Source organism: Carassius carassius, chromosome 29, assembly GCF_963082965.1.
Source record: "Carassius carassius chromosome 29, fCarCar2.1, whole genome shotgun sequence".
NCBI classification, from domain to species: domain Eukaryota; kingdom Metazoa; phylum Chordata; class Actinopteri; order Cypriniformes; family Cyprinidae; genus Carassius; species Carassius carassius.
The window spans coordinates 461,067-471,750 of NC_081783.1; the positions used below are offsets into that span (position 1 = coordinate 461,067).

General features: G+C 45.0%; 1 protein-coding gene across 1 annotated transcript; it reads right to left on the reverse strand.

The window, feature by feature from the left end:
- Positions 1 to 1,253: 1,253 nt before the first annotated feature.
- LOC132109361 (tripartite motif-containing protein 16-like) lies at positions 1,254 to 10,454 on the reverse strand. Its single transcript, XM_059515384.1, has 6 exons — positions 9,851 to 10,454; positions 8,907 to 9,002; positions 8,594 to 8,827; positions 7,833 to 7,992; positions 7,645 to 7,692; positions 1,254 to 1,801 (listed from the first exon to the last, which is right to left on the reverse strand). The coding sequence occupies exons 1-6, from the start codon at positions 10,421 to 10,423 to the stop codon at positions 1,281 to 1,283; spliced, it is 1,632 nt and encodes a 543-aa protein (XP_059371367.1). The 5' UTR covers positions 10,424 to 10,454; the 3' UTR covers positions 1,254 to 1,280.
- Positions 10,455 to 10,684: the final 230 nt, after the last annotated feature.

The following is a 10,684-nucleotide window of genomic DNA, read 5'->3' on the forward strand; positions in this document are numbered from 1 at the left end:
CAGACAGTCAATCAATGCACGGCGCGCTAATAAATAATAAAACGCAAACTAGCGATCTGAAACAATGGCCTCAGCACCCGAAGGGGCAGGGATGAGGTGACCAGACGACCCGTTTTCCTGGGAGTCACAATTAGTGGTCGATTAACTTAAAATGAATGAAGGCGGGATAGGCGGAATCACGCTGATAGAAGTTCTCTCTCTGGCGCGCGCGCGCGCTCCATTTCCTCAGTTCTAATATACAGCACACGATCAGTTCTCAGCGATCAAATACACACACAACAGTCCAGATGTTTATTGTGTAGAGTATCTCACGTAAATACAATCGGTTATGGATTAAGTGAACGTGAACAGGTGTGTGAAAACTGAACGTGAGTCACTATTTGATGCATGCCTTCCGTCTGAAAAGGACAACATTCCAAATTAAATACCTGTCATTTATTTTAACCAACAAAAGACGTTAAATAAATGTTAAGTAAAACCTACAGTATCTGAAAAATGAGTTTAATTTGTATCTCTAATGTATTTGTCTTATTGTGCTTCTTAATAAACACACACACACACACACACACACACACACACATATATATATATATATATATATACATATAGGCCTATGTATATTTTATATAAGTTGCTCCTTTTTCACTTCTGTTAAATGGATAGTTCACCCAAAAATGAAAATTGTCATAAATTGTTCAAGATTTTCCAAATGTATTCATTGATTCAAATTTCTCATAAGCTTAATTGATTTGCTCCAAAGAGAGATTAATGATTATTTTAATTTGAAAACTACATACAAATTAGCTACCACTGTGTTTATGACTTAGCATCATTCCAGGGACTCCAGGGAGGCATAAGTGCCTTTCACCCTGTTACAACTTGATGAACCACTGAAATGATTTTGGAAACATTATTTTAAGGTAAAAAATGTTACATAGTGTTGCTTTAAGGACATTTTTATGGTGGCTTTTAATATTGCATCAAATAGTGAACTGCATACTGTATGCAGATTTGCATTTAAAAATCACCAGCAGTAGATATTGTGCTAGTACTAGTATTGAACTACAAGCAGCAAGACAGTTGCAAGCCTTTGATTAGAGTTATGTAAAGCTTTTGATGGGACAGTTAGGTCCTAGAGACAACAGCTGCGCAGAGGGGGCCCAATTAGATTTTTTTGTCATGGGGCACAAAATTCCTGGCAGCGCCCCTGAGTATATTATATAGATGTATGCAGCTCAAAGCATTATGGGTAGAAGCTCTCATCAGTCTATTCTGGTTCATCAACACATTTTCACTGATGATCCAATACAAGCCCAAAACCCAGGATAGAGCGGCTGAGTGAATGTGGTCTGGACGGTGTGGATGAGGTTCATTGTGTCAGAGACGCTGTAGAAGGACAGAGTTCCTGCTCTGTGATCCACAAACACTCCTATTCTACTGCTGAAGAACTTCATAGGGAGATCAGTCCATTTGTTTTTGTGTATGAATGAGTAACTGTCAGGAGAGCAAAACAAACTCCAGGACTGATTATTATATCCAAACACACACTCATTACCATATCCCTTCCTGCTGATGCTCTGATATGACACTGATATAAACACTTCTTCTCCACTCCACTCAATCTCCCAGTAACAGCGTCCACACACACTCTCTCTACACAACACCTGCTGATACACATCAAATCTGTCTGGATGATCAGGATACGACTGATCTGTGTCAGTGTTAGTAATCACTCTGTTGTTCTCAGACAGACGGAGGAGTTCATTCACTGTGTTCAGATCCAGAGTGAGCTGACGGGAATCTGATGGAGATAAAACACATCAGAATCAGGAATTATGAATCTGTTTGATCTTTTCATCTTCATCTTTTTCATCTTCACTCTTCATGTTCAGTGTATCATCAGTGTCATATAATGTGCACATGTAAATGTGACTTTATAGCTTTAAGGGCATTCTGTTACGTACGCAAGCGGGGCGTTGCCCTAGGGGACGGAGCGTTGCGTGAGTTTTTAGTTTTGAGAGCACTTGTCTGTATGCTACCTGCTGCACGATTGTAACAATACAGAGTATTCAACCTGAGACTTGTGTGGACATTTGAATCATTTACATGGTGTCAGAAGCGTTTGACGGACACATCGCTTCTCTGAAAAGATGGCCAAGTTTAATCCTCCGGAAAGTTTCGCTTTTGATCGTCCAAATGAATGGGCTGACTGGAAGCAACGTTTCCTGCGATTTCGGCTGGCCACTAAACTGAGTAAAGAGGATGGCGAAGTACAGGTCAGTTCGCTGATTTATGCTATGGGGCCTGAGGCTGAAAACATTTTCAAGTCTTTCACATTTGAGACGGCGGGGGATGAGAAGAAGATCGACGTTGTGTTGGGAAAATACGACGCATACTTCTATCCTAAACGCAACGTGATTCACGAGCGTGCCTGTTTTCACCAGAGATCGCAGCGGCCCGGTGAGAAAGCGGAAATGTTTATCAGAGCCCTTTATGAGCTATCAGAACACTGCGACTTTGGTGTAAATAGAGACGAACACATCCGCGACCGCATTGTTGTGGGCATTTTGGACAAGGATTTGTCACGTAAATTGCAGCTAATGGCTGATCTTACACTTGCCCAAACAATTACAACTGTCCGCCAGTCTGAGGAGGTTGCACTCCAAGTTCACCTGCAGGGGGAGTCACATGCAGCAGTACAGGAAATCCGCGGGAGAGGATTAGGCAGAGGAAAGCCCAAGTGGAAACCTAAAAAGAGAGAAAATGACCAAGGAGACGCAAACTGTGGAAAATGTGGAAAATTGAAACACAGAGATCCGGAAAGGTGCCCAGCCAAGAACTCCACATGCAACAAGTGTAAGAAGGTGGGTCACTGGGAAAAGAAATGTTATAGTAAATCAGTCAGAGAAGTGACAGAGACTGTTTCACAGACACCATATTTCCTGGGTGCAGTCACAAATGAAAACGGAAGTGATGAACGATGGACAATATAGTTTACAATTGGAACAACACCGGTCAAATTCAAAATTGACACGGGTGCAGATGTAAACATTATGGGAGCAGAGGCGTTCAACAAACTAGTTCCCGACAAGAAACTGGAGTCATCTAATATCACACTGTACAGTCCAGGTGGTCAGCTGGACTGTCTAGGAAAGTTCCAAGCCAGCACAGAATATAAAGGAAAGCCATACTGTTTTCCAGTATAGGTCATCAGTGGCCGCAACACAAACAATCTGCTAGGCAGAGCCACCGCAATGACCATGGGGCTTGTGAAATGTGTCGAGGAAGTCCACACAGCGTTCGGTGAGCACGGGACACTCAAAACTGAACCTGTTAAAATCCTGTTAAGAGATAACGCTGAGCCATACACAGTGCACACTGCTCGTCGTGTCCCGTTGCCTCTACTGCAAAAAGTAAAAGAGGAATTAAAACGCATGGAGGAAAATGAGGTGATTGAGCCTGTGACTGAGCCTACTGACTGGTGTGCGCCTATGGTGCCAGTTCCAAGGAAAAATGGGAAGGTGCATATCTGTGTTGATTTGAAGAGGTTAAACGAGGCTGTAAGGAGAGAGAGGTATTTCCTTCCAATTGCTGAGGAAATTACTGCTAAACTCAGTGGCGCAACCATGTTCACTTCACCAAGTTAACCACCTTCATAACCCCTTTTGGGAGATATGCGTTTAAAAGACTCCCATTCGGAATCACAAGTGCTCCGGAAATCTTTCAACACAAAATGACTGAGACCCTTAATGCTCTGGTAGGCGTGACTATCTTTATGGATGATGTCCTTGTGTATGGAGATACTCCAGAGCTGCACGACCAACGTCTCAGCAAGGTGCTGGAAAGGATCGAGACAGCCGGCCTGAAGCTTAACAAAGAGAAATGTAAGTTTAGGCAGAACCAGCTTCACTTCTTGGGTCATGTCATTGACAAATCAGGTGTGAGGCCCGACCCTGAAAAAGTCAAAGCAATCCGCGAGCTCCCACCACCACAGAACGTGCCAGACCTAAAGCGTATTTTGGGCATGTTTAATTACTTGGGGAGATATATTCCAAATTTTTCTACAGTGTGTCAGCCACTTTATGAACTGTTAAAGTCCAAGTCAGTATGGACTTGGGACCATCCTCAGCAGGAGGCATTCCAGCGGATTAAAGACATCCTGTCCACTTCTCCAGTCCTGAAGTTCTACGATTTGAACCGGCCTACTGCTGTCTCAGCTGACGCCAGCAGTTATGGTATAGGCGGAGTCCTGTTGCAGTTACATGAAGAGGAATGGAAACCTGTGGCATACTGTTCATGTCGCCTGTCTGATGCCGAGACCAGATATGCACAGATTGAGAAGGAGTGTTTGGCGAGTGTCTGGGCCTGTGAGAAATTTGAAAAGTATCTGTGTGGCCTTGAGAGCTTCAAATTGGTCACCTACCACAAACCCCTGGTGCCACTCATGAATCAGAAAGACCTGGACAACGTACCAATACGGTGCCAAAGACTACTCATGAGACTTATGAGATTTAAACCGATAGCCGAATATGCACCGGGGAAGACCTTAACAGTGGCCGACACACTCTCACGGAGTCCACTACAGTGCCTGGAAACGGAGACTGACACTCACTCAGATGTAGCGTGCTATATAGCAGCCATTGTAGACGCCCTGCCTGCAACCCCACATAAGCTTGAGGCCATAAAGACAGCTACAGCAGCCGACTGTAACCTTCAGCTGGTGTTGCAGTACATAAAGGCAGGGTGGCCAGATTACATAGGCCACGTCCCGGCAGCAATCAGAGAGTATTTTCCCATGAAAGCTGAATTATCACTTCTAAAGCGCCACTGCGTCCCTTACCACTGATGGAGGTCCCCTTCGAGAGAATTGGTATGGACCTCATCGGGCCATTAGAACGCTCAGCACGCGGGCATCGTTTTGCATTAGTTCTCGTGGACTATGCAACATGATACCCAGAAGCAGTGCCGCTACGCACAATCTCTGCAAAGAGTGTGGCGGATGCACTGTTTCGAGTGATCTCCCGAGTGGGGATCCCCAAAGAGATCCTCACAGACCAGGGCATGGCGTTTATGTCACGTACGGTAAGCGAGCTATACGAACTACTGGGCATTAAATTGATTCGCACCAGCGTCTATCACCCACAAACAGATGGCTTGGTGGAACGATTTAATCACACATTGAAATCCATGGTTCGTAAATTCGTTAAGGAGGACGCCAAAAATTGGGATAAATGGCTCGAGCCCCTATTGTTCGCAGTGTGGGAGGTTCCACAAGCCTCCACAGGGTTTTCCCCATTCGAGCTTCTCTATGGTCGTCAGCCCTGCGGGGTGCTTGACGTCATTAGGGAGGTTTGGGAGGAGGGGCCTTCAAACAGCCGTAGTGAAATTCAGTATGTCATGGACCTTCAAGCAAAACTTCTAACTCTGGGGCGGCTGTCTATGGAGAATTTGCTCTAGGCTCAAGGCAAACAAAGTCGGCTGTACAATTGGGGTACGCGAGCACGTCAATTTACACCGGGAGAGAAAGTGCTTGTGTTACTTCAAACATCCAGTTCTAAATTACTCGCTAAGTGGCAAGGACCGTTTGTGGTTACACGGCGAGTGGGGGATCTCGATTATGAGGTGGTGCGATCGGATAGAGGGAATTCACGTCAAATTTATCATCTCAACCTTCTAAAACGGTGGAATGAGGTGACCTCCATGACATAGCCATGACAATTTCAGCAGAGGATGAATTAACGGCCATGCTAGAGTTGGGAGTAATAGAAGAATCGCATAGCGACTGGGCGAGCCCGATAGTTTTAGTCCCTAAAACCGACGGCTCGGTCCGTTTCTGTGTTGATTACAGAAAGGTGAATGCAGTGTCGAAATTCGATGCTTATCCAATGCCCCGAGTTGATGAGCTGCTTGATCGCTTAGGTTCGGCTCGCTTTTATTCGACACTGGATTTAACAAAAGGGTATTGGCAGATCCCCTTGTCGCCATTATCCAAAGAAAAAACGGCCTTCACCACGCCGTTTGGGTTGCACCAATTTGTCTCCCTTCCGTTTGGGTTATTCGGGGCTCCCACCACCTTTCAGCGTCTTATGGACAAGATTCTCCGGCCCCATTGCGCGTATGCCGCTGCCTATCTCGACGACATCATTATACACAGTAATGATTGGCAGCGGCATATGGAACATCTGCGTGCGGTCCTGAGGTCCTTAAGGGTTGCTGGACTCACGGCGAACCCACGGAAGTGTGCAATTGGGCGGGTGGAGGTACGGTATCTGGGCTTCCACTTGGGTCATGGGCAGGTGCGTCCCCAAATTGACAAGACAGCAGCAATTGCAGCTTGCCCAAGCCCCAAGACCAAAAAGGAAGTGAGACAGTTCCTGGGGCTGGCGGGATATTATAGAAGGTTTATTCCTAAATATTCGGAGCTCACCAGCCCGCTGACTGATCTCACCAAAAAGGAAGCACCAGATCCAGTCCAGTGGACGGAGCCGTGCCAACAGGCCCTAACCAAGGTAAAGGCTGCCCTGTGCGGCGGGCCGCTCTTGCACTCTCCTAACTTTAATCTCCCATTTTTGTTGCAGACGGACGCGTCGGACAGGGGGCTGGGTGCAGTCCTGTCTCAGGTGGTCGCAGGAGAGGAGCGGCCGGTGCTGTATCTAAGTCGAAAGCTCTCAAAGAGAGAGACTAGATACAGCACCATTGAAAAAGAATGTTTAGCCATTCGGTGGGCTGTCCTCACTCTGCGCTATTACCTCCAGGGATGGGAATTCACTCTCTGTTCGGACCACGCGCCCCTCCAGTTGCTCCACCGCATGAAGGATACCAACGCGCGGATCACCCGTTGGTATCTCGCTTTACAGCCTTTTAAATTCAAGGTGATCCACAGGCCCAGATGGCGGTGGCCAACTTCCTCTCCAGGAATGGGGGGGGGGCTGCTGCAGGCCGGAGTGCTCCCCGGCCTGAGTCGGGCGGTGGGGGTATGTGGCGAGGTGGGCGTGGGAAGCCGAAAAAGCTGCAGCGGGAGAAAGAATGTGGGGACAAGCGGTAATAAGGAGGTCAAATGATTAATGATTAACACCTGTTTGTAATTCCAGTGATTGGGGAGAGAGGAGTTATAAGCGCCGAGCAGACCAGCGAAGGGGCGGGATCGTTGAGAGAGCCAGAGCGGAGCAGTGTGTGTGTGTGGAGATAGATGTGTGAAGGCAGAGAGCCGAGCCGCAGTTTACTTTTGTTTATCCTGTTTTATTTTGGAGTTAATAAAGAGCCTTTTTTCGCCACCCCTGACTTCCTTGTCCATTATCTTTTCGAACTGTTTTACAGAATTATTATGATGTTAAGACAGTCTTCTTGCTATTTATTTTCCTGAAACATTCATAATCATTTCTTCGGTGGTGCTCTGTGGCAAGCTTTATGTGTGTGCTTGAGCGCTGATAGGCAATTAAAGGGTCATTATTATGAATTTTATGGCTAATTAATTTAAATGTGTGATTAATTGATTTAAATGTATGACTATTAGTCGATCAGAAAAATATTTAGTCGAGGGCAACCCTATCATTTACATAATTTATAAAACTCTTCCTTCACCTTCTACAGGAAGAACATGAACACACTCAGAGAGTTTTTCTGCTTGTTTTCTTACTGACTTACATTGTAGGAAGTCCTTCCTGGTTCTGGGAGCAATGTTGGTGAATGTGACTGTGGAAATCAACAGACATGAACAGTGTGATTCTCATGATCCTGTATCTATTGCTAAGACATTTTTAATATAATGTTCTCCATGATATGAGATGATGATGGACTAGTTTCTGAAAGTAGATGACTCTCCAGGACTTTACCTCTGTCTGAGATCTTCTTGAGCTCCTCTTTGCAGAAATCCTCCAGTTTGTCTCTCAGCTGATGGACAGATTCTCTCAGATCATCAAAAGAGACGAGAGAATTGAAGAGATCATCATTTACATCTGTAGATTCAGGAGGTGCTGAGAGAGACTGGAAACTCTACAGAAAACAGAAATCAAAACTCATCAGCTCCACACTTCACCCAATAACCTGCATCAACATCAGATTACAGATTCTAGTGTTTGTCACTTACACTTTGGTAAATGGTAAATGGACTGCATTTATATAGCGCTTTCAACAGACCACATGGCCATCCAAAGCGCTTTACAAGTTGCCTCACATTCACCCATTCACACACTCATTCATACACCGACTGCGGTGTCAGCCATTCAAGGCGCCATCCAGCTCGTCGGGAGCATCTGGGGTTAGGTGTCTTGCTCAAGGACACCTCGACACTTGGTCAGGTGGAGCCGGGGATTGAACCACCAACCTTCCAGTTTGTAGACAACCTACATGAACCACTGAGCCACTGCCGCCCCTTATCACTTTTGGTGATAAAACATCTCATTATAGGGTTGAGTAAATTTGCTCAGGAAAAGCAAATCAAAGGCTTTGATTAAATTGACCATTATTTATAACTTTAGAGTGGTTAGAGACAATGAAACTTCACAAGGACCCTTAAGACACTCTCAGGTTTGGTTTGGTTTCAATACACTGAAGCATTGTCCGCTATGATCCTGTTCTTGTAGATCTGTGTTACCTGCAGGAACTGGATGTGATCCTGTGTGTGTGAAAGCTGCTCCAGCTCAGCGTCTCTCCTCCTCAGATCATTGATCTCCTGCTCCAGTCGCTCCAGTCGTTCTTCAGCTCGACTCACTGCAGTCTTTTCCTGATCTCTGATCAGTCGTATCAGCTCAGAGCGGCTTCTCTCAATGGAGCGGATGAGCTCAGTAAAGATCCTCTCACTGTCCTCCACTGCTGTCTGTGCAGAGCGCTGTTAGGACACACAGTGATACAGCTTCAGTGAGTCTGAACTGAGACGGAGACAAACTTCTCTTCTTCTCCTGACTCACCTTATGAGACTCCACAGTCTCTCTCAGCTGCTGAAGATCTTTCTCTCTCTGCTGGATTCTCTGCTGGAACGACTTCTGCTTCTCCTTCAGCTGCTTCTGCAGGACAAACAGATGATAGTGAATCTCACAGAAAACTAATGATGATTTATTAAAGTTTGAGAGGAGTGCATCAGATAAATAGCATAATTAACACAAGAGGAACACTGTCATGAAACAACACAAGGGAAGCGAGGAGATGAGGAGTAAACTTCAAAATAAACTTTTAATGATCCACAATCCAACAGGGGCAACACAAGACAGGGAGAACACAACATCAATGTTACTACCGGATGCTAGACTAAGGAAAAACACAGGGCTTAAGTACACTAGGTAATTAATAAACACAGGTGGAACAGAATAAACATAATAAACTAATCAGGGAACATAATCAGGGAGAACTGAAACAGGTGGGACTAAATTAACTGAACGAGAACAGGAAAAGGAACAAAACCAAATATGGTCATACAAGAGATAAAACTAGGACATGGGGAGCACAAGGACAGAAAACACATACATAGTCCTGACAAAATGCACTAAAGTTAATCAACACCATAGGTATAAATACAGCTATCATACCTCTATACTCTAAAAGTGAAACTAATATCGTAGAGCTTCACACTGACAGTTTCTGCATTTTGATGAAAGTATATATTTATCATATGTATTACATGTCAAAGAATGGGTGTATAGTTCACTCCATTATTTTATGTTGCTTAACCAAAGACCATTTATGAAATATTGTGTTGTAAGTTTACGGTTCGTTTTCAGCCAAAAGTGAAACTCTTCTTTTAGCTCCTGTTTATTTCTGCTGCAGTGTGAATGCTGTCAGCTGTTAATATGGTGCCGATATAAACACTTATGAAATGAGTGTCAGCAATATTTCATCAGTATCTCGTGTTAAATACCTGTTTCTCTGTCCTCTGTGCTGCAGCTGGTACAATGTCATGGTTTTTATGTTCAATAATCGTACACAGCACACATATACATTCCTGGTCAGTGCGACAGAAAACCTCGAGGATCTTCTCATGTTTCTGGCAGATCATCTCCTGCAGTCGTCCAGTAGCATCAGTCAAATGGTGTCTCTTTCCTTTAAACCAACTCTCATGTTGTTCGAGGTGATTCTGACAGTAAGAGTTCAGACACATTAGACAGGACTTGAGGGCTTTGTATTTTCTTCCAGTACAGACGTCACATTGCACATCTCCAGCTCCAGCGTAACAGTCATCAGAGAGTCTGGTCTTCTTCAGTTTCTCCACCACTTCAGCCAGCATGGTGTTTCTAGCTAAAGCAGGTCTTGGACTGAAGGTCTGTCTGCACTGAGGACAGCTGTAGACTCTCTTCTGATCCTCCTGATCCCAGCAGTCAGTAATACAGATCTTACAGTAACTGTGTCCACAGGGAATAGCCACTGGATCTTTCAGGAGATCCAGACACACTGGACACAAGAACTCATCCTGAGAAACTCTGGCTTCTGCCATTTTACTGCAAGAATACAGAGACACAAACACACAACAGTTGAACTACAGCTTCTCTTTCCCTGAAATCAGGTGATTCCGGTTTCCTGCTTCTGTGTTTGAGTCATGTGTGTAAAACAGGTGTGTCTGTGGGATTGTAAACCAGCCTCCTCATTCCTGCACCTGTAGAGTCTCTCTCTCTTTCTCTCTCTGCGCATGCGTGGGCTTGAGCGTCTGCTGAGTGAGTGGAGTGGGATTCGGAGAGTGACTGCTGTTTTTCCTTTC